At 29.3% G+C, this 25215-nt stretch overlaps 2 protein-coding genes across 3 annotated transcripts in view; one reads left to right on the top strand and one right to left on the bottom strand.

The window, feature by feature from the left end:
* The window catches only part of LOC102599479 (RNA pseudouridine synthase 7), a 10518-nt gene extending 7068 nt beyond the window's left edge, over positions 1-3450 (top strand). Inside the window, exons 10-13 of one of the 2 annotated variants that reach the window (XR_001473473.1) lie at positions 940-1071; positions 1528-1757; positions 1841-2319; positions 2885-2966. Coding sequence is in view for 1 of the 2 variants with exons in the window: in XM_006347569.2 (XP_006347631.1) it covers positions 940-1071; positions 1528-1757; positions 2885-2987 (465 nt within the window). In the remaining variant the exon portion in view is untranslated. Of the gene's footprint in view, positions 1-939; positions 1072-1527; positions 1758-1840; positions 2320-2884 lie in introns of both variants that reach the window. The other variant, XM_006347569.2, reaches the window with a different exon arrangement.
* A 9930-nt stretch (positions 3451-13380) lies between these two features.
* On the bottom strand, positions 13381-15161 carry LOC102599809 (bidirectional sugar transporter SWEET14-like). The gene is made up of 6 exons (XM_006347570.1): positions 15080-15161; positions 14591-14627; positions 14275-14485; positions 14028-14189; positions 13804-13923; positions 13381-13715 (listed from the first exon to the last, which is right to left on the bottom strand). Exons 1-6 carry the CDS (start codon positions 15114-15116, stop codon positions 13398-13400), a joined length of 885 nt encoding a protein of 294 aa, XP_006347632.1. The 5' UTR covers positions 15117-15161; the 3' UTR covers positions 13381-13397.
* Positions 15162-25215: the final 10054 nt, after the last annotated feature.

Consider the following 25215-nt stretch of genomic DNA (forward strand, 5'->3'; position numbering starts at 1 on the left):
CCCCGCATCATCCCCCAACTTCCTGTTTGGTGGCTACCAATTGGGCAGGCAGACGGAAGGATTTTAGTACCAAAAAGTTATAAAGAGAAGATTTTCTCTGCTTTATAGAGATTTGACGCTTGCAAAGTTATTGGATTTTCTTGTTGTAAGTAACGCAACATAGTGATTGAATTTTACGGTAGCTAGTTTCTAGAAAACTTTGAAGGATTCGTTTTGGCCCCTATATTTTCCATCCTTAAATTCCTTACTCTTAGTCTATCACTAAATGATAAGACCAATTATATTTATCCACAATACTAACCTGGCTGATTTGCTTATTCTTACACATGGCTTTTCCACCAGTTTCTATCACAAAGTCCAGGAAAGTTAAAAGCTGAGACCAGAACAACATTTTAGAAGACAAAATATGATTGTGTAGGTTTCTGCCCAAATGAATACACATCATTTGTTTCTCTTCTTAGCTTTTATGAACTGTTATTTAGTTCTGACTTCTGGGATTATTTTTGCTTCTGTAATTTTGTTGCTATTTGAAGTTTGCTTTGTCATTTTGGAGCCTAAATCAATTGATATTCTTATCTTGCAAATCTTTACCTCTGCATTTGTTCCTACTAGCAGCAACTCAGTTTCTACTGTTGCATCAGATATGCTGAACCACCAAGATTGTAGTTGAGAAATGTTTTTGTCCTTTTTCATTGGGTGGGGAGATCATGTTCCAACTCATCCACCTGTGGAGATCAAAATTTCAATGCAGGGCTGGACGTAAATCAACAATTAATTTTCCTTTTTCTTGTAATTGTGTCGCTGAATGATTTGCTGTGCGAAGTTTTTCAACCATTTGATTGTGCTTTGGGATTTGGAGAACAGACTTTGTTATGCTGCTTTCTGTTTCTTGTTTGATATTTTTACTTGCTAGTAATCTTGGGCAAATCATACTAGTAGGTGGGGGACAACCAGGGAAGTAGTACTGCTTCACTGAAGGGGAAGGCCGCCTGTACAAAATTTACAAGGATTAGTACCAATGGGAAGCAAAGCATCGTTTTGTGCGAACCCGTGACTGGCAGGACACATCAGGTAATTAAAATGTGAATTTGACAATTTTCTCGTATCATTTTTGTCCATTCTTCAATCTTTCCTCAACTAATTCAAAAGAGACACCTTTCTGCATTTTGTTGAACATCTCTTTGCTCTTTATTTTTATATTTTTTGAGTTGAATAACCTTTTTGCTTGAGTTATACCTCTGCTTATCATTCTAGCTCTTAATTTTTATTTATTTTTTCATAATCCATAATTAGCGTGTAATAGATATCATTTTTTGTTAAATTGCTTATTCAAATGATTTATTCCTTCAAAATAAGGTACCTTTTGTCCATTTTAATGGCCATTTCTTTTTAATATATTCTCTGGTTTAGGCATTTCTAGTGAATGCGGTTTCTGGAAATTGTCTTCGTGTTGGTTCGAGCAGTGGAAATTCTCTCTCTATAAGGATAATTAGCTTGTTATACCTAATGAAAGTTTCTTCGCAACAGATACGTGTGCATCTGCAATATACAGGTCATCCCATAGCCAATGATATGCTCTACCTGTCTGAATTCGTGTCTAGTCGCTCTGCTCAAGGATTGAGCGCAGATAGAGCTGCAGCAAAATCATGTTCTCCTCCAGATCTCATCTCTCGAACTAGTGACATGGCAAATGACTCTAATGAAGATTTCAGCATTGATCCTATGTGTACAAATTGTCCAAATCTTGCTCCGAAAGGGTAAGGATGGTCTCTGTATTGCATAATTCTTGACAGTTCCATTCTTGAGTGCACATTTAACCTTAGAGTTACTGTCCATACAGGTCGAGGGTCTGTGGTGACCCTTTAATTTTGACAAGTGAACCTGTTAGTCCTCTTAACGGTATTTGGATTCGGTTTGACCTGGTACTATTGAAACATAGAAATTTGCTTAAGGAGGGGGTATTTGGAGGGTACGTCTATTGTGAATATTTTAAACCATAAAATACCTTGATGTCTGAAAGCCAGGAGACATCTTCCTTCTTAGCTATATCCAGGTTTGCTACTTAAGCCAATTGTTCCACAATGCCCGCTCTCTCTTCTGCTATGCCTATGCCATTTAGACCTATGAGCTCATCCAAAATAATGGATTTTCTTTCTTACGATTCTCAGAACAACTAATATCCACCTTTTGTTTGCATTTAAAAAATTTCATGTTCTTGGCTAACACAACATCTTGGTTGTTTTTCACTGAAGGGAACAACACCATTGTTGTACCCTTTCTATGAATCCCTCTGCTTCTAGCCAGATGCTCAAACTTAAGGTAACAGCTCTTCCTTTCTCACTGTGTGATCAAGAACAATATAATTTAGTCAGAAGCCATCTTATCCTAAACCCGAAGATGAAGCACAAACCACTTTCAAAATAGAGTAAAAGTTAGACAAAAGAATTTGAGATGACTATAATGCCCACCAAGATCAGTATACCAACTGTTTGCTATGAAAAATGTAGGCAGAAATGTTAAATATCCTATGTTCCAATAGTTCAAGGTCATCTTGGCACCAGAAAATCATCAAAACACTGACATGCTTACTGGTACTGAGTGTAAAATTACTAGTGCGCTTTAGCTAGCCTATATTTACTGAGTATTTTCCAGACAAATTTTCTTTGTTTGCTCATCTAAGATCTTGTTTTCTTTTATGACTATATGGTTGGTAAGCTGGTGGGTTACCCCTCGGTTTGGGTTTTTGAGGGGCTATATTGTGAATTGTGACTAGACTAGTCTGGTGGTTGTTTCAGTTGAAAAAAGTATAACTTGTGAGCTTGCTCTTGGTTGTGGAAGCCTTTCTCATATCTGGCTTGATGCCCCTTGTTATTTCAAAATGCAGGTATGAGGGAAATGAAGAGGGTCTATGGCTGCATTGTGTAAAATATTCAGGACCTGACTGGATATATGAATGTCCACATCCAGATTGGGCATCTCTATGTTGATATGCACTTTCAACATTCATTATGACTGATTTCAGAACTTTGTTATGCTCTTGGTGCTTCGTGTCTTGTGCTCCGTTCATTCTTGTGCAGCGGTATGCGCTGTGTCCTGGTTAACTCGTGGAGTTCTGGGAATTTGTTACCGGGGAGGCACCCTTAGTGTTTTGGTCATTCTATGATGCATGGTCTACTTTGAATTTGGGTTTACGAGAGGGGCTAGTTTTGTATGCCATTCAAGCTCAATTGGTTTATAAACAAGTGTTTGCAGCAATTTTGGAACAATTAATGGACGTAGTCTGTGATTTGCTGAGGTGATTTTGTTTCACCACCTTAATTTATTGGATTACGGAGAATCTACCCCTTTTGTTTGTAAAACAGCAGCACGTAACCTTCGGCAATTAATTGTTGACTGGTTCTCTGTTGCAAAATTGCAATATCAAGAAATAATCCTTATTTTTACTTTCTATTGTTTTGTTTGGCTACGTTTTCCTGTTTGAAGTTTCTTTTTGTTTAGTTGATTAGATCTAAAAGAATAACTCAATAGTGGCAACTATATTAATTGAAATGGCTGCTGCTTTGCGAGGAGCTTGTATGTGACGTTGGGAGAGGAGTACATGGTGATATTTTTATTCTGGAGATGGTTAAGTTAGTTATAAATAGCTCCTGGAACATGTTTCTGTTTTATTAATTCAGTCTATTGAAGTTAAATGATTACGTTTGGTATTTATAATTTGTCCCACAGTTATCATTATCTCAAGTTATGCTTTTTTGTCCATATTCAGATGAGAATTGGTATAAAAAAAAAACGCCGCTGTAACTATCATTTTCAATCATCAACAAAAAATTCTCTTTAGTTAACCCTAAGTTGTAGAAGTAGCTTAGCTGCAGTCCTTTATGGCCAATCTGCCTTTTTTTTTTTCATCAGTAATACACACAAGCGCCATTTTCCACCTGGTGTCTGTGTGTAAATTAAGCTTTGATTAAATTCGGAATGTGCATTGCAAGACCCATTCTGGGGTGGTGCTCCTAATAGGATTTTCTCTATACCCAAATTTTGAACCCGAGAGAAAGAGGAAGTGTTAGTTTGAGCCATTCCAGGCTGCCTCCCTTTTTATGCTACTTTGATAGTCCCTATCTACCCAGCCTCACCTCTCATTGAAGCTTGTTGACATAAATATGCCCTTTCTTCAAAATTATTACTTTGTGAATTTCAATGACTTTTCCAATTACTGTAAATTTTAAGCCAAAAAATAATGAAATTAGTACTGAAGATTATGGAATTTCCCCTAAATGTCTGTCCTTTACCAGACCAAAGCATTAACTAGAGCAAGTTAAGCACTAATGCATGTACTAGATCACCTAAGATCCTTTTTTTTTGCCTTAAATATTTATTTTCGCTTTTTTCTTCCACCCTATTCCAGAAGGATAATAGTTCCCACTTACGCTCTCAATCACTTGAACAAGTGAAGTAAACGAGGGGTATTTTTGTACAAATTCCAATACTTTAAGGGTATTTTAGACCCTTCTCCGATAAATTTTTGGTTATTTTCACCTTTTTACCACTAGTTTTGGAATATGCCACGGAATCTTCAAGACTTCATCTCCCATAAACTTAGGATTTATGCAATTTATTCCATCGAAAGACCTCTTTTAACATGTTTGAGAATGTTTCATAAAGGATTGAGCACAAACCACAATGATTGAGAAAACCTAGTAAATGAAGGAGTTTTTACGAGGTAGGTCAAGATTTTAAATTTGTCACGAGTTTCATACCTAAATTAACACTTTTTTCATGAGCTGAATTTAGATGTATTTTTTTACTATTAACTCTTTATTCTATCTTTCAAAATAATTTTAAATATACTAGAAATGTATGATGGAGGGCCAGAAGGTACATTGTCCCTAATCTAAACGTTGAGGGTACCTTAATATTCCCCCACTTTGATATTTGACAATTTCCCAATTTTTTTCTAGTTCAAACGAAACCAAAACTGCTGATTTTTAAAGCTGTTCCAGAACTTGCCTAAACCTATAGGGATGGCAGCATGAAATTAGATGCTAATAGTAAAAAAAGTTTCAATTATGCAACCTAATGATAAATATTAATGAAGTATGTTCGAACAATTCGATCAAATAAATCAGAACAAGTCTCTAGCAGCCTAATTAAAGGAAAAAGAACCCTATTGATAATTCATTAATTAATTAATCAAGTGTAGCCTAATGCTAGTGACATAATTAGATTCAATGTATCAAGTAAATCATAGGAGGATCCCCTTGTGTTTACTGGTAGGACAATAATTTTGATAAACTACTAAAATTAGAGAACTTAGGGATCATTTCATAAGGTGTATAAAAGAATAGTACTGAATCATGATGTATATTTGTAATGTTGAGTTTTATTTTTTATGTGATTGTTTGATTTGCTGTATTAAATGAATAGGGTGTATTATAACATAAATGAGTATTGAATATATAGTATATTATTATAAGAATAAGAATGGTATCCCACATTGTTATGCTTATACTATATATAAGAATAATACTTTTGAATAAATTGAAAATACTAACAATGGGGATGATTAAATAATATCAAAACTAATACTTTCTACCTAACGACTAGTTAGCGGTAGAACCCAATTGGATAAATATTCAACAACATAACATTAGTCGAGTATATTTGAAACATATATCCGATCAATTGTAAATATGGGGTCTCCATGTATGTAATATGGTATGCGATGGTTCGAATTAATTCTGACAGTACTTACTGGAAATTATACTATTGTGCAACTTAATTAGTTATGACATATTACCGCTATATAAATTCTTTTTAATATTTTTATATTATTATATCATTGGAAGAATATTTAAAATATGAATTTTATAATCTTGAAAGTATGATAAAAATGATCTGATAGAATGGGCAAAATCTATCGTAATGATGGAGGGGTTGAGGCGTCACCCTGACGTGTGCATTGCTCCAAAAAATCCAATCTTACAAAAGAAGGAAGTAGATATTTGTTAATAGCGAGAGTAGACACACATTAACTTAGGGTGGTCAGTTGAATATCCTTGTCAAAAAATTATATTTTCTCTGTCTCAGTTTATGTGATTTACTTTCCTTTTTAGTCAGTCTCAAAAAGAATGACACGTTTCTATATTAAGTAACAATTTAACTATAAAATATCTATTTTACCTTTAATGAAATGATTTACAACCACACAAATTTCTATTATTCATTTTGGACCATAAGTTTTAAAAATCTTCTTTTCTTTCTTAAACTTCGTGCTGAGTCAAAGTACCTCACATAAAATGGGACGGAGGGAGTAATATATATATATATATATAAAGTATATAGATCAAAGATTTATTATTTCATATATAAGTATATTAAATGTTGGATACCATTAACAAAATTTCTGACTCCGTCATACCCTACTAGTGGGATTAGAAGTAACTAGTAGAGGGGACTACTCCTTTAGAATGTAAATGATAAATATTTTTTTAATCTAATATATTTATGTAAGTTTCCCAATATAAATTATGGAGCATTTAATAAATCAACTACAAAATATACCATAAAACTGTTGTATTTAGCCATTGATCAAATGCCTAATTATTCTTTTGAGCTCTAATCGGCCCGAAGCATGATATTTCTTCAATGTCATTCTTCATTAAGTTTTTAACTCAACTCTTAAAGCTCTACCCATTGTGGTGGAGTGGTAAGTGCTCCTTCATCCTTAACCAAGAGGTCTCGGGTTCGAGCTCCCTTGGGTACGGAGTCACCTTTGTTAGGGAGCGTTTTATCCCCTAGGACTTTCCGGCGTGAATCCAGATTTAATCGGGCTCAAATGTGGATACCGAACCCCGGATGAGAAACCAAAAAAAAAAACTCTTAAAGCTCTGTGTAATACGTAGACCCGCGAGATAGTCTGCTATCATGGTATATATTCGTTTCTCTATAACAATAATATTGAAAAGAAAAGTTATCTTGCGGGCTTAGATCGATCCTGAATGTTTATAACTTAAAACTCTTTTATGGATACATAAATATACTACATTAGACTTTGTTACAAAGAGTTATATATGTCACAAATCAACTTAATTAATCAAATGACATAAAAATTACTATACATTATACAAAATTTAATATTAAATCAGATGAGAAATCGTAACGTACACATTTCTCTTATGTATTACTCTTTTTCCGTCCTTGTTTTGTCTCAATTCTGAGAAATAAATATGATACTGCTACTTCAAAATCGAAGATCTCATGAATAAAGTATATCAAAGTGGAAAAGATAAAAACTAAAGCATACAGAGATGTATACCTATAATTAGGAGAAATATAACAATCGTGGAAGAAGGAAATGTTTCAAAGTCAAAAAGGTGAGAGAGAGTGCAACTGAAATCTTGCTGTGATCCCATTTAATTTAGATGGAATATTCTTGATCTTCATAGTGGATGGTATACACTAAACGTATCGTGGCGAAACTAGAAATTTCATCAGAGTGTTCAAGATTTAATATGTATATGCAAAATGTATCTACAAAATAATTCTTGACATATGTATACCTATGTATGCACCATTCAAGAGATTTTATTTTGTATATCTTTAATTTATAATTTTTCTTTTAGTTTTATGTCATTTTTACAAGAATCATTTTCTACTATACAATTTGTATGTGGACATAAGAGAACGTTTCCTCTACTAGCCGGCCCCCTTTATGACTACTCTGATCATAATGCTATAAGTTTCCACAACATTTTGGTAAAGATTAGGCGTTAATACATCCCGGTTACTCCTTAATTAATGTATCATTACGTACGCATCTAGCACTAATTGATGAAGATAATCTGTTCTAGTTTTTTTTATTCTTAACCACAAAATAATGCATGCATTATGAGGAACTGAAAAATAAAATAGTGTTTTATGATATTTATCCATTACAAATATGAATACCGGCATTTGAGGACCGATAAATCAAGAAAAAAAAAAATAGAAGACTAACAGGAAGAAAAGATTTCAGTTAAGTTAATCTCCGTATAAAAATGAAAACTAATATATAGGAGATGAGATATAATCATGATTTGAAGTTTACGAAATTTTATATTACATCAAACTTATTAGATTCCAAAACTAATGCATATATTACATCGAACTTATTATCATATTTAAGTCATAAAATGTGTTCTCTCTACCCGCTAGAACATGCAAAATAGTTTTAAAAGAATAATAACAATCAAGCAACCATTCAATTCAATCTAATAGATATAGCAACTTTTTAAAAAAAAGAGAATAAATATGAATATTATCTATATTTTGCATTAAATAAATGGATATTCAAATGATAATACGGATATTCATATTACCAATACTCATTTGTGCGCTCGTTATTTTTCATGAATTCTTTCACTGTGTTCTAAGCTTATTTTGGCTTTTAATTTGTATCCATACTATCTATCGGTTAAGTATCATTTTAAATATGAGCGAGTCAAATATTTTATTCTTTTTCTTGAACTCATTTTGATCCGTCCATATCTAATTTATTTCATTCGTTGCCATTTCTATTAACAATTTAAAATCCTAGATGAGATGACCATAAAAACATAGACAATTTGTTCTAACAAATTAATCATGACCTCACCAAAACCACCAAAACACAAGTCTGAAAACCATCAGTTCTTTGTGAATAGTAACACTAGTCACTAGCTCCATGCTTCGTTAAAGCAAAAATCTAACATAAAATTTGACCAACATGATTGGCTATGCATATTCATTATTGTACTTGAAGAATATCCAATATACTCCTAAACTTTGTCACCATATACGCACGAGATATTGATATGATATAGTGGGCCTTGTATTCAAGTTGAAATTATCTTTTGCTTTCTAGTCATTGAACACTATACATAGAATCTCAATCTCCAAGGATTTTTCCATTTTTGGCTTAGGCATCTACTAAAGAGCTATCACTTGGAGGGAGAAATATATCAAAACCATTAAGTACTTTTGAAAAAAAATAAATTATTCACAAATGTGAAAGGGGTTGAACAAGTGGATTTAGACTTCATTGAAAGAAAAAAGACATTACCCTATATCTATATCTCCTTTGCCTGCCATAAATGCTAATTGATTTTTTTGGCTAGAGATAGACATGATCGGTGAAAATTCATGTAATCGATACTAATTTATTCAGATTGATGCATTGTTATTGTTATGATGATAGTTATAATATGTACTGCTGTAACTACTCCTATTAAGAAAAATTGTATTTGGTCATCTTGATCTTGTCACATTAATTTATTCGTGACACAATTGTTACAACATTATTAGATATATTTTAAAATAATTTACCAAAAAAATTACTTTTATTCTACTTTAGGATTCTACATGAATGGTATAACATTAAAATTTCCTTTTTAGTTTAGGAATATTCAATAATATGTCTTTCACGCCAATTAACTAATGCACTAAAAAAAAAAGAATTGAAGACATATAACTTCGATAGCTAAATAACAAAATTTAGTGCTAATCATATTTAACAATTGTTTAATGATAATTTTTATTAAAAATGTTAGCTAAAATCAAACTATTTTGGTGCAGTCACTGTCATCTTTTGTGCTGTTATGCTGGATTTGTCGCGCAAGATATTTATCATTATTCAAACACGCATGATGGTGTATTACATAAATTGGATATTATGAATATAAACCCATAAATAAACATAACGAGTAAAACAAATAGAGAAAAAAATCATTAAGGGTCAATTTAATTGCCAATTTATGAGATCAACAGAACAAGTGTAAAGTTCAATTTTTAGGATAATATTTGTAAGCTTGTGGTAATTTGTCACTAAGGTTCTTATTGGCTATTAGGCCATTGTAATTAAAAAGATCAGTGGGGTTTCAAATTGACCTGAAAGTTGAATATATATGCAAAAAAGGAAAAAATATCACTTTTGTAAAGTCAACATTCTTAAGCACGAGTATTCTGAGTTGGGAACATGAATTGTGGTGAATAATTGAGATTTTTTATATTTAATTAAAAAAATTAATTGAGTTTCAATGTAAATATTAAACATCAAATAAAAAAGAGCAACTTTCACATATAGCAAACATAAAAATCATATTTATATGTTATAGCTATAGTTTGCATAATTGCGCTCCATAGCAAATTTTATATTTGCTATGGAGCTTTTGATTTGTATATTTCGCTAGATACATCCAATTTATATACAAATTGTTCAGTTTTGTATAAATTCATTTATACAATTGGATAATTTGTATATAAAACGTTTCAGTTAGGCTTGGTCATTGTATGAGTACATATAGCTATAATTTGTATATGTACGTGTTCTTTGTACAAGTGTATATGTGAAATCTATATGCAAATCTCTCTCTCGCTTTATACAACATAAATTATACATTGTAATTTGTATAATTTGTATTTGTATAAAGCGAGCAAGAGAGAAAGACAAAAGAGAATTGGGCAGGGGAATATCTGTATTTGTATAATTATAAGTGTATAAGACGAAAATATACGTGTTTGTATTTGTAAATACAGTTTTCTCTCGCTTTATACAAACACAAACACAAACACATTTTATACATTTGTATACCGAATGAGTAATTGTATACCGAAAATGACTAATTGTATACCGAACCAGATGACAAAAAAAGGGATGTTTGCTGCGAATTACAAATAAAATAAACTATAGCTATAACATTTAATTTGAATTAATAATTTGCTATTTCATACGATTTTTCCAATAAAAAAACACCCTGATTTAATAATTGCTAGCAATTACTATTAGACCCAACTCTTCCATTTTATTATTTTTTCGCCATATAAAAAATAATTTTTTAATTGTTCACTTTAATATATATACTCATCTACTCTTTATCAAAAATATCTTAGGACTTTAAATTAAATGACTCAAATCATCATATTACTTAATAAAGGTTTTACAAAAATATTCAAGGATGTATATTGCAACTAAATGGCTAACATTTTATTAACTAGAACTAGTCCACACTTTCATAAATAACAATATTATTACGTGAAGTTAAAGATTATATATTTTCTTTAAAAAAAATACTACACTAAATACAAGTAGCAGAGATAAAAACAAAAAAAGAAAACTTTAAATTATTGTTGTTACTATGTATATGTATACATATATTTAAAAGTATATTATTAAGATATGACTTTAGATCACTAATTTTATTGAAATGTTTTTAAAGTATGAGTAAATTTTTATAAATGAAATATTATCATATTATTTTTAGCTTGCATTAAAAATCTTAAAGTAAACAACGATGTTTGTGTTGTCTAATATATAAGGCGAACCTTTGATTCTTTCGATCGGGCAGACCCACACCGCTGTCAAGGCATATGAACTCATGGAGCTGATAAGGGATATGAATCAATTACCTAGAAAACTTTAATATTTTATATAGGTTAAATTTTGTTCCACTAAGTGAAATTTTAGAGTATTAAATGTAAATGTTATCATCCTTTATCAATAAGAAGAAGATTTTAAATAATCAATTTTTTTTGAAGTATAAGAAATTTATGGTTGAAGTTAACAAATTGTAAAAGTTATTGAAATAATGTTGTTAAATTAAATAAATTACTAAAAAAATAGATCTTTATTAACCGATTTTAAAGGTAAAAGGAATGCCGAACTCAATCTCTCCCCCTCTCCTTGCCACACAAATAAAAAATAGTGTTGGACGAATTTCAATAGTTGGTAATATTTTTATATTGTCAATTTTTGTGTAAAATTTTAGGTCCGTCATTACTTTTAACTTCAATTCAATTCTTTGATTGATTTTTTTAAATTTCGCTTATGCAATTTTAAACTCAAAATAGGTTATTTTATATATTATCTTTAAAAACTAGACCACAAACTAAAAAAAAACAGTTGTCGTCTCAATGCAAAATGCAAATTGATATTGTCATAATTTTTCATAAAGTAAAAACACAACAATAAGAAATGAATGAAAAAACCCACTAACTCGCCACCTTAAATTTTTTATTTTCTCAATTCTATTATATTTGAAGAATCAAGAATTTGCTAGGAATTTTAAATTGAAGAGGACACAAATCAATTTATAGTGCACGAGTAAAAAAAGCATTACTATGTACCTTTGTTTAATTTTTTTATTTTTTTATTATAGCAACAAGAAACTAACACCTTGTTTGGAGTTAATATAAATACAATGTTTGCTTGATTGTTACTTAAATTTTATTCTATTGTTTAAATTCAGTGTTAGGGTAATGGCAAAAAGACTCATTTTGTGTAACGATCGATTTGGTATGATTACGTTGTTATCTTAATATTTCTTATCATTTTGTCTTTATTTATTATTTAATAAATCTATTTTATTCATTTACCCTACCTTTTCATAGTAGCTCTATCTCGTACCCTACAAATTTTTGTAGATTTGTCACTCAAATTATGGATATGTGACATTATGTAACGACAAAGAGCAATAAAATCTATCCAAAAATTATATTCATTGAAACTATACAGTATGATACAATACAATACAATTATGAAACAATATATAACAACCGTCCGAACAAAGTGTAACTGACAATCACTATAGCGTGCTCCTAATTACTGTTTTTGGTACATATCATTAAAATAATAGAAAACAACATGCTTGAAGGACTATAAACTAACTGATATTAATAATTGTCGTCAACAAACATAATAGGACTAATTGAAGGACCAAAAAAGACAATTTGAAGTAACCTAGCTACTAAACGCCATTTGCCCATTACAATATTATATATAGGTTAAACTAGAAAAATTGCAAAAGTGGACTTTCCCATCTTTTTGGAGTCATATTTTGTTTTGTTTGTTTTTCTTTTCCCCTCAAATACCCTTTAATTAAATTTAATGTAGTTAAATATCTTGAGAGATAGAGGCATTTTTGCATGGCCAAACACGTAAAATAATAATACTATATAGTTGTCATTTCCATATACTTCAGCGCTATATAGAGACAAAATTAAAGTAGAAACGGATTTATGCCGCTCTGTTTATAGTAAAAAAAATTAAACCTGTATAATACTATTAATTACTTGCACGTTATAAGATAGTTTTTTAATTTTTCATTTAATCGTCCTTATTCAGTAATTTTAAGTTTAAAAGGAAAAGAAAAAAGGAATATGGGAATTAAACAAAAAAAGATACTATATATTGGAATAGAAAGATTCATTCATTAATACGTTAGAATTTAGATACAATTAGAATAAAATCAAACGGATAAAGACATAATCAAACTTAATTAGGCACACACAATCAGACCTATGACTAATAATTTTCAAGTACATAATAACATTAATTAGATAATTATCACTTAATTAATTAACCAAGCTTCTAGACTTCATGATAATTAGGAGACCTCTATGATTGCCTTTGGCTTAATTATCATGTCCTCATTAATAATCACATTAAGTTGAGGCAGGTTAATTTCATTCTTCAGCTCATGAGCAGTAACCATTGGAATTATTTCTGAACACACCATTGCACTCAACTTCACAACATCAATAATTTGCTCTTTCAGCATTTCTTCAGAAAGCTTAAGCTCTTCATCAACAACAGTTTCTGTATTTTCTAATCTCACTTCTTTGGTCACCTTTTTTGCGTTCTTGTAAATCAAATAAAGAGTCATTTGAATCACTCCAAGGCTAAATCCCAGCACGTTTGGTATCTATTTCAAAAATAAAATTAGAAATCATTAGGACATTTTAACAAAATAAAAATAAAAATTGAGTTTTTTTATTTTTGTTTAAACTTACAGCAATATTGTAATCTTTGCGTAGTAGACCATAGAAAAACCACATAACGGCACTTAATGTCAGAAAAAATGATAGTTGAAATGGCATATACTCCACACTTTTGGACCTTATAACTTGTCGCTGCATTCAAAAGAAAAAGAATATTCAAATAAATGTGAATTTAACGAAAAATATTTATAATACTCTAATAATTAAGATGTGTGCAAGTTGGCTCAGATACTTACGAGAACACCTAAAGGTGCAACGAAGACGCAGAAAGAAAATATAAGGCAAATCCATCCGACAATTTGAGCACGGTTGGAGCCTTTTGAGAAAAACTGAGTTAGCAGAATGATTAAGCCCAAACCAACGACGTTCATTGAAAGAAGCAGCTTCACGGTGTCCATCTAGAAGAAAAAAGTTCAATAGTTAGTTAAATAAGATTTGAACGTACAATATCGAGATTTTTTTTATACATGTTATAATATGTACCTTGGCTTTTTTGGTGGCATAAAAGAGGAAGAAGCAAATGTAGAAAGTTTGAATGAAACAGCCAACAGAGTTAATGGTAATGAGAAGAGTTGTATCAGGTTTAAGAAATGCATAGTAAATCCAAAGCATGGCACTGAATAATCCAACCACGTAAGGAACTGATTGGAACCCTTCTGTTGATTTCTTCTTGTAAATCTTATAAAACGTTGGCCTGCAATTAACAAAATATTTAATTAAACTCATAACGTTACGTTGTTTTTATTTTCGAAAAAAGAAGAAGAAAGAAGTATTGACGTTGCATGGTTGAAATACTTACACTGGAGCAAGGTAGACCATGAAGGAGACAATGTTGCCTAAAATATATAAAAAGTAAAAAAATCCAATTTAATGATTGTATTTAGAATGAGGATAACATGAAATTAAATCAAATCCAAGAATGGATTTCTAGACAATAATGTTTATGTATATAAATGAAATGTGTTTCAATACGACTGTTTTTTAGTGGAAAAGATAATGAAACGAGGTGATTTCCATGCAAGAAACCATTAAATGCACTAAAAGAGAAAATAAAATAACATAGACACAATATCTTTGTACGTATAACAACTAAATCTTATAGTTTAGTAATATCAGTGAAAGTCTTTCAAATGGTAAATGAACCCCTTAATTTCTCTACCATTTCTTTTATGAAAAGAAGTAGGGAATTCGAGGCTAGGATTTTGTACGTCTATTTTGAAATATTTTTGGCGGGATAGAGTGGAAGTGTTCATGATAAATAAATAAATATATTTGTATTTTCTTTTACCTAGGAGGCCAAATACAAAAGCCAAATGAGTCATCATATTCTCTTCTAAACAGAACAAATAAACAAAATTCTCTAACTCTTGTTAGTTAGTAAAAAATAATTCTTTGTATGTAGCTTACAAGCACATTTTGAACAATGCAAGAATGAGCCATTTATATAGTGGATCATGATTTAAAAAAAGAGCCTAGATTCAAAGACCTAAAGTCTAATGTAACACAACAATCCTTTTTCACTTTTTAATTTTATTACTCTATTATTAACCTTTACAGTTGTTAAAAAGCAGTGTATTATTTATGAGAAATCCAAATTGCTTTCCTAGGGCTAATGCTCCATTTAACCATATTTAGTTATTTTCTACCTTGGACAGAGCCCCTTACCAGCTCATATAATGGAAAAATACTCAAAGCCAAATTGGACCCCACATTTTCCTTTATGATGTGTCAACCACCAATCCAATTGGCCTTAAGGTTTACAACTCAGACTATAACAGTTTTGGTAGGGTTTGATACCTATAAGTTAAAAGCATAGTAATGACCTTATTCAGTAAATTAAAAGTTGAGGTGAGGACCAATAGTGTGTTGCCATGTCAGCATCAATAATATATGTGGAGGAGGAATCATTCACCAAGTGTATCCACTATATTATTATTAGTATTATTTTATTAAACTTATTATAATGTTCTATGTATTTTCTTTAATTTCCTTGTTGGGTTATATTTGAATGTTGCTATGGATCAGCCTGCTTTTTCCTATTGAGAGATATTCAAATTGTCAAAGTTGTGAGCAGCCCAACCCACTATTACTTTATGAAAATAACAAGAGCTAAGAATTTGCCCACATAAGTTTGTTCAGTTCACCTAGTTGCCATTTGCCAACTACAAGGAATTAACTATAAAATTTATCGATAATTTCTAGCTAATTTGTCCTAAAAATGCTCCTAGCTAATTGAATTTTCTTATAATTCATAACTAAAATAGCTTGACTTGTCAATCCAAATCAATATAAATTTTAGTAGCTAGCATCACGATAAATATAATATAATATTTCATTACTTGCATTTTGTTTCTGATTCTCTTAATTAATCATGTTGTCACAAATTCAATACAATGTGAATAAAAACTCCATTTAATTAATTCTGCATTAGAGTGGAAAATTAAAGGTACGTATAGATATTTATATGAGTCTGAATTATGTGAATTCAAATTTGAAATACTACAACAATTCATTTGATTTACTGTACTTAACTATATTATTATTATTATTATTAATAATAATAATGATTTTTTTAATACATATACATAATCTAAGTTAAACTATTAAGTTAGAATGATTTCATAGCAACTTTAATTACTCTACTTTTAAGAGTTATTAATTTGGTTATATAGACCTTTTCAAATTTGAAATTTCAATTGTTGTCAGATCCATATTGATTTTAAAAGTTTATTCTGGAGTAGAGCAATATATTAGATCATTTCACTTGTAAAAGTTCAAAACTCCACCATATATTATATGGAGTAGATTTTTTCCTCGGTTAATTTTGTGGGAGAGATAAAAATATAGTGTCTTAACAATGAATATGAAAGTTACAAACACCAAAATTCACACATCTTGTCGGATCAATAATTATATTCCCTAAAATTGAAAGAATTATTGTTTATGCATAATGATTAATAGGAAACATCCTTTTGGCCAGAAAAAATTAGTTAGAATTTAGCCAAAATGGTATTTTACCTATGTTATTTTATCTTTTTAAACATTTTTACCCTTTTAACTTTAATACATTTTAACTAAAAAATGAAAAAAAAAATCAATTTATTTTAAAATAAAAAAGATATTTCCCGATTAATATTTCCTCCATCCTATATTAGTTGATCACTTTTTCATTTTGCACGTTGCTTAAAAAATCATAAATAGGAAGATGATTTTACTAAATCGCCCCTTAAAAAAACTTGTTGAGAATTTTACAAACAAATGTGAACACTTTCCAAAAAAAATTAATTGTAAAGTAATATAGGAAAAAAATAATTAATGTATTCTTAATTTAGTAAGGTGATAAACTAATATGGAATTGAACGGAGGAGTATATTCTGATACAAAAGAATTTGTATAATTAATTAATTCAACCTTTTGAGATTAATCAATTCAAAAGAGACATTGAGAATTAAAAAAAAATGTGTGGCTCCCTGAATGTTTGGAAAAGATAAGCTAGGACTCAGTTGTAATACTAGTATTCCCACCATTTTTTTATTAGTTTGTTATATTTTTTTAGTCCATTTAAATAAGAATGCCTCTTTTCTTTTTAGGACAACTCTTTAATCTTATCTTTTCATATAACATGTTTAAGATCACAAAATTAAAGAACATTTTGGTACATTCTACCTAACTTTAATTCAAAACCTTAAAATATACAAGTTTTTTTTTATTTTCTTAAACTCCATGCCAAATTAAACCAGAAGGAGTATTTGGAAAAAGGCTGAATCTCCGACCTGTCAAATTGAGTCTAACTTAAGTAGTGGTATATTATAAAATGAAGTTTTTCTTCGTCCGTTAGACCTCGAAAAAGTGTAAATTAGTGTGCCAATGTTTATTCGATCTTTTATTACTGGGATATTCCATATTTGACTACTATTCAGTATTGAGTATTGACAATCACAAGTTTTTAGTTATTTCAAAGAATTATTCGTCACCAAATGTTCGTTTGCAAATTCTGTCAATTGATTCTTCACTGAAAAGGTTTAGCTTATAGCCAGTTAGCCACTAGTATTCTTCTCATATTTAATCGGTCAGTTGAACTGTGTGACTATCTCATTTAAAAATTTAAGTTGATAAAAAGATCACACTTTTATTAGTTAATTGTATTTTCAACAAGCCCTCTCACGTGGACTTTTAATTTTTTTCATAGGTCAAACACGTGAAACTCCTTTTTGATATGAATGATTATGAAATTCGATTTTAGGACCTCTGTCTGTCTCTAATATAATGTTGAAGTGTGTGAGTGTGAGTGTGTCAATCTCATCTAAAAGTCTGTCAAAGAAAAATATAGTTTTTATTAGTTAATTATATTCTTAACACGGATAATCGGGTTCATCAAATTGCATAATTTAAATATCAAAATTATTATTTGAATAATGAGGCAGAAGGAAATTAATGCTTCCACTTTTCTTGCCTAAGCTATTCGTGGGTATATTTTCTTGATAAATACTTACCGCCCCCGCCCTTCCTTTTTTTTTTCTGCTATAAAGTTTATTGGATCATTAAATACTCTAATTCTAAACATGAAAATAATATATTAAAAGTAAAAAATTATGAGAAAGTTTTATAAATTATATTATAATAAATATTTTATGCAAAAAAATACTTATAAAAATTATTTACATAACTTTTTTTTTTAATTTTAAAACGGTACTTTTCAACAACGAAATCTATTTTTTTTTTCAAAATATATTTTTATGGTCAATAGCGTTATATGTTTTAATCTTCAAAATGATTATAAGGTCGGGAGAAAGTAATTTTATCTTAATTTGATAATTTTAATTATACAACATCCAGAGTTTATTAAGTGATTACGTTCCAATAAATTGTTCCTCTTTATTAATAGTCTGTTTGACTAAATTTTTAGGAGGTCAAAGGTATTTATTTTAAACAGATTAAAAAAATAATTTTTCACCAAAGGATACACTTGAAAAACTTTTATAAAGCTTGATTAAAAATATTTTGTTAAATATATTGGCCAAACACAAATAACTTCTCACAACATATACTTTTCAAAAAGTATTAAAAAATAAATTAATTTTAAAAGTTTGGTTAAATAATCTATAAATGACACTTGGGTAGCTTTCATTTCAGGTTATAAAATAATATATTATATCATATTTCATGTTGATTATTGCCAACCTTAAAACAGAACTTAGCACTAGCAATTTCATTCTGCACCATTTGTCTGGTATAAATGTCACTAAAGATTCTCTCTTTATTCCTCTATTTATAATTTTACTATATGTCTATCTCTCTCCAATAATTTATTAGGATAATTCAATTACCGTTAGGATTAATAAGGTAATGTTAAACAGTTAAAGTTTGAACTTTCATAGTACTTTTTCTTAGTAAAAATTTAATTGTATGGCTTTTAACAAACTCCTCGCCTTTTCTAAGAACTTGAGTATAATCTCATGATAAGAGGTTTTTGTGGTTTGGTTGGATGATTTTTCACTAAAAAGAAGTTAAATTAATTAAGTTATTTTTTTGAAATATTGAAATTAAATTAAATTGATTTTTTATTGCTTCAGTCTTTGTCAATTTTATTGAATTTTTTGGGTTTATTCCTTTTTTCATCGTTTTTTTTAGATATAATATAGGCTTAAGTTATCAGCGTTTCTTTAAAGTTGTCAGCATAATCCACTTAGACACCTCAACTAAGACTATTACCTATTATACACTCTAATATTAAGGAATATGTATCTATTGAACATGAAATGAAAACTTTTTTAAAAAATGTTCTCCGTGTAATTCACACGCATGCAAACACAAATAAAATTACGACACATGGCACATGGACCCAGTCTCGCAATAAAATATAATTTTTTCAATCTTAAAAAATGAAATAAAACTTTCCAGACTTTATTTAAAAATCACAAAAAGATTAAAAAATAAAATCTCCCACCACCCCGCACCCCTACCTAACCCTTTGACCTTTCTTCTTCCTTTACCCTGTGAACCCTGCCAGACGCCATCAATTTCTCCATTGATAACGAACATAACAAAATAAAAATTTCCGGCTCAAATTCATTCTCATATCATCCGTTATTCTCTATTCATTTTGAGATTTTTGTGAAAATAAATGGACGTCAATAATTTATTTTGAAATTCGCGACGAAGAAAAATCGAAAGTATGTTGAATTTTTTAATATCATCTTTAATAAGTTTAATGAGTGGTGATGTTTGTTCAATCGGAGTGATCGAAAATAAAGATGGACGAATATTGATCAATTTTTAACTCCAATGTTCAAAAAAAAAATTCTTCTCGCATATTAAATTAGCAGATTCAGAATTTTTTTACAAAACATGAAGAAAAAAAAGAACGAAATAAAAGGCTAGGAATTTAATTATTTTAGAATGCTGGGTTGAAGAAGATGACCACTAGTGCATGGGTATGGCCGTGGGGTGGGGGTGGGGGTTGTTTTTCTTTTACGAAGAGATTAATATGGAACTTATTTTACAAGAGATTAATATGGAACTAATATTATTTTTTTAATTATTTAGTTAGTGCATGTCAACTGTTAAAAAATAGGTACCAACTTATCAAAAAATAAAAATAAAATAAAATTAGACTCTATTCACACATTTAGTAGCAGTGGTATACTCTTATTTTGCCATATCATTGTTTTGTGTTGAATAGACACATATTTTGAACAATTTAGGTGTTCAATAGGTACAAGTCCTAGTTAAGGTGTCTAAGTGAATTATACGAACAACTTTAAGGGGCTGCCGATGACTTAAGCCTATAATATATAACAATATACCTCCAAACACATATTAGATTGACTATTTTCCAACATAACAATATCAAATTAATTATTGAGAATATATATACACATACATACATATATGCATATAGATGTGTGTGTGTGTTTCGTGTGTATAATCAAGTAACATATGGAGATTCTTCCAAGAAAATTATGTGTTTCAAGAATTTAGTATTTTCTAAGAAATGGAATAAAATTTCATAATTTAAATTATTTTTGTGCAAAATATTTAAGATATAGTTGTGATATACCATGATCATTAATTAAAGGACCTATAATCAAGTTATTTTGAACATCATGAAATAAATTCTTGGCATTATCAAATAAAAAATTATAAATCAGACTAAAAAAGTGAAGGTAAAGAATTGGATTATTATAAAGGGAAATACCTAAATTACGAACCAAAAGTGTAAAATTAGATTAATATGCATATATATAGATATATGTATGTTTTGTAATTATATTTTTTAAATATGTAGTAATATAGTGGGTTTGGTTCAATTTTTAATCAAAATCAAACTAAATTAGATGAAATTATGACGATTTTTAAAATTTTAAACCAAATGCTACCTAGAAGATTTTAATAACTCATCCAAAATTTGGCAAGTAGCCAAAATCAAATTAAATCTAACTAAATAATATTAATTTTTATTCCTTTGATTTGATTACGGTTCTCGTGAACACCCTTACTCATGATACATTTTAAAAAAGAGATGAGATTTTAGCAGATATTACTCGTAATAATATCTACTGATAACGTGGGAACTATTTTCTTTTTTTAATGGGGTTATGGCTCGTGAGTCGTGGGCTTAACCAAAAAAGAAAGAGAAAAAGAGTCATTGGCTACAAAAATATTAGGGGGAATAAGCAAATACCCCATAAAAGTAAAATAATTACAAACATATATCCCTTTACATTCATACTCCACTAAATAATTATATTATATACCCCTCTACTAATTTCGCTTAACGGATACTAAATCAGTATCATATATACTATATTGGTATCATTAAGGCTAATAATTTCGCTGAATTGATACTAAATCAGTATGCTAAATTGATACTAAATTAGTATATATATACTACATTGATATCATTAAGGTTTCTTGTTAAGAAATTACTCATTAGTCAATGATACTGTAAGAGTATATATACTCTTACAGTATCATTGACTAATGAATAATTTCTAAATAAGAAACCTTAATGATACCACAACAATAGACATATATACTCTTATAGTATCTTTGACTAATAAGTAATTTCTGAATAAGAAACCTTAATGATACCACAATAATATACATATATACTCTTATAGTATATATATACTGATTTAGTATCAGTTAAGCGAAATTATCAATCTTAATGATACTAATACAATATATGATACTGATTTAGCATCAATTAAGCAAAAACTATCACCCTTAATGAATGTGGGGTATGAACTATAATTATTTATGAGAGAATGTGTATTTCAGGAATTACTTTTGATTTGGGTATGAACTTGTAATTACATTGAATTTTATGGCCCATTTATGTATTTTTCCCAAAATAGGGGTATTGGTGCTTTTGCATCCAGGAAACGTGACCTAATAGTCAATGAAATAGTTAAAAATCTTGAGGTCTCAAATTCAAAATTCAACTGATACAAAAAATATTAGGTGATTCTTTTCATATGTCCTAACCTTGGTGGACAGAATTACCTGAAACCTATTGTTGGTAGGAGGTGACATGTATTTCGTGAAATTAGTCGAGACTCATGAAAATTAATTCGAACACTAATTAGTCAAGATTCACGAAAATTGATCCAGATATCAAGATCATAATTTTTTTAAATTATTGGTGCTTTAATGATCGGTGTGGAGCATGGAAAGAAAAGCATATGTATGGGACAGCCATTTACGTCCAAGACACTCTTTTTGCATGACTTTTAAATACATTATTGTTGCTCATATGAAATTTGATTTTATTATTCATTTTAGATGTCTTTTAATCCTACTTTCTATTTTGCACGATTTCACACCAACAGAAAGCTGAGGCGACAGGAATATAAATTATTTATATTAAAATAAATGAACAATACTGAGGAGATTCCTATAAAAAAAAAATTACTCATTAGAAAAAGGTCTAATCCATCGGTAGCTCCTTAAAGTTGGGACGAAATTTCACTTAGACACTCTAACTGAGAGATGTTCATTCTAGACATCTCATGTAGAGTTCCGTTGTGTCATTTTGATACTTTTTTTTTCAATCAACAAAATTATATGAGGTGTGTGTTACACTCGCAAATGACGTTTAAAGTGACAAATTAAATGATGACACTTGTCATTTGTGTCAAACGCAATTCTTAAATAATGAATTTTGAGTAAAAATAAAAAGTGACCAATGAATGAATAACATCATCTTATTGTCAAACGCAATTCCTAAATTTCTAAAATATTTTTCATCATTTTCATCATCTGATTGTAACTATATTTACTAACCATAGTTGGATGTTTAAGTTTGCAAAAATGGTGGCTGAAAATGAAGAGGAAAGAAGAGAAAAAAAAAATTAAAAATTGATTAAATAGGGTTTTCACGCGCAGTGGACGAGTGTATTATACTTACTAAGCCATGTAAGCAAAAAATGTCAAAATGACATAATAGGAGTCAACACAAGGTATCTAAAATGAACATCGTCCGATTAAGGTGTCTAAATGAAATTTCGTGTCAACTTTAAGGGGGCATCGATGGATTAGGCCTTAGGAAAACCTATGTTATTTTATTTTATTTTCGAAAAACTTACCCAATCCTTTTTCTTTAATCCTTTGGAAGTTGAAACTTTACAACTTTTATACTAAAAAATTTGATTTTAAAAGCATAATAAGAAATATTTTTTATTTTGATTTGAAAAGTTAACAAGTAATTTAGATTTTTTTTAATGATACAAACGAATAATACAAAACGGAAGAATTTTTTTTAAAAAAAGGGACTGAAGGGGTATTTACTAAACGTGTGAATTAAGGATATTTTGGCAGACGCACGCAATTACCTATTTAGCTAGCTCAGTAATAAATTGTACCCTTTCCGTATAAATTAAGGTGACATGGTCTGATTTGGTATTAAAAATTATTGTGATTTAAAATACTTTTTGATCCGATTATAAGTTATTTTATTAAGAATAAAAAAAAATTATTAATCAAGTAATTTTTAATTTTACAAAAACATTATTTGAAAAATTTAAAAATATATCATATAAATTAAAACGAATAAAAATAATTGATGCAACATGAACTATTGTGACACAAAGCGCAATTGCATGGCCACGTGCTCTAATTTGATGAAGCAACATTATCCCTCGTGTAGAACGTGATGAAATCATATGTTACTCCTTCCTCTCATATTTGTCTACTTTTGTTTTTACTTATTTTAAATAAATACAAATACAAAAAAATATTTTAATTAATTTATCTTTTTAAATATACCTTTTTTATGTATCTTATTTGTCAATGCCAAGATTAAGAATGAACTATTTCTTATTAAAACTATACAATGTCTATATATATAAAAAAAGGTTCTTTAAGAGTAAAACAAAAAAAACTAATTAATTTTATCTTGATTTTGTAAATTGACAAGTTTTTAATATTGATAGGTGATTTTGCATAAACAAAAGATAAATTTCAGTCATATAACTATGACTCTTTTCCACCAAAATGACATAATTTTGTTTTCTAATCGAAAAATTATAAAACTTTTACAGACTAACACAAAAAATCATTATTGCCGAAAAATCTAAAATCCTGTGGGCTGTGGGTAAGACTTTTTAAATATTTTTTATTTAATAAAAACAAATTCGAAAATATATACTTGATTGAATCGCCGATCCTATCCAAATTTGTTGTGAAGGATGTGTAACATATTACTTACATTCGAAGTAATAATTTTGTGATAAGTTCTTTCCAATTGACTATTTTACTCACTTCAATTCATAGTATTTGAAATTTTTACTTTTAAATTTTGATTTGTGCAACTGTGAGAACTCGATTTCTTGATCAATTTAGTTCCGATTGAGTTTTTTTTTGGTGTATCAAAGGCAACATCATCAATAATATAATCTAGGGGAAGTAGTATATTAATTTGTTTAAATTTTAGGAATCACATAGTTTTAATATGAAATTACAATATATCCCTATTTAGTTTGTAATTACATTAATCCCTGAAAAAGTAAAACAAACCGGATACATAATATGTAGCTCGGATACATTATAAAATAAACCGGATACATAATATGTAACTCGGATACATTATAAAATAATTTAGAATTAGGAGAGAAATAAGAGAGTTTATAGGTTTTTAGAAATAGAAGGAAATAAGGGAAACATAAAACGTGTATTTCAATAATTTTTTCTATTATTTTTTGCATAAGTATTTATTGGACTTTGTGTAAGATGTGAATTGGGCTTTGTGTGTAATGTGAATTGAGAAATATGAGACTAAATGAAGCGAAAATGAAGAGTCATTTCTCCCTCATTTGTAGAATAGGAGAAAATTATTGTACTTATGTTGAGAAACACTTTTATTAACTCTTAAAAATTAACGAAGAGAGTGCCCTCGTGCTGTTGTCTTTGTGTGATTTCGGT

The sequence above is a fragment of the Solanum tuberosum genome, unplaced genomic scaffold, assembly GCF_000226075.1.
Source record: "Solanum tuberosum cultivar DM 1-3 516 R44 unplaced genomic scaffold, SolTub_3.0 scf00093, whole genome shotgun sequence".
Classification (NCBI taxonomy): domain Eukaryota; kingdom Viridiplantae; phylum Streptophyta; class Magnoliopsida; order Solanales; family Solanaceae; genus Solanum; species Solanum tuberosum.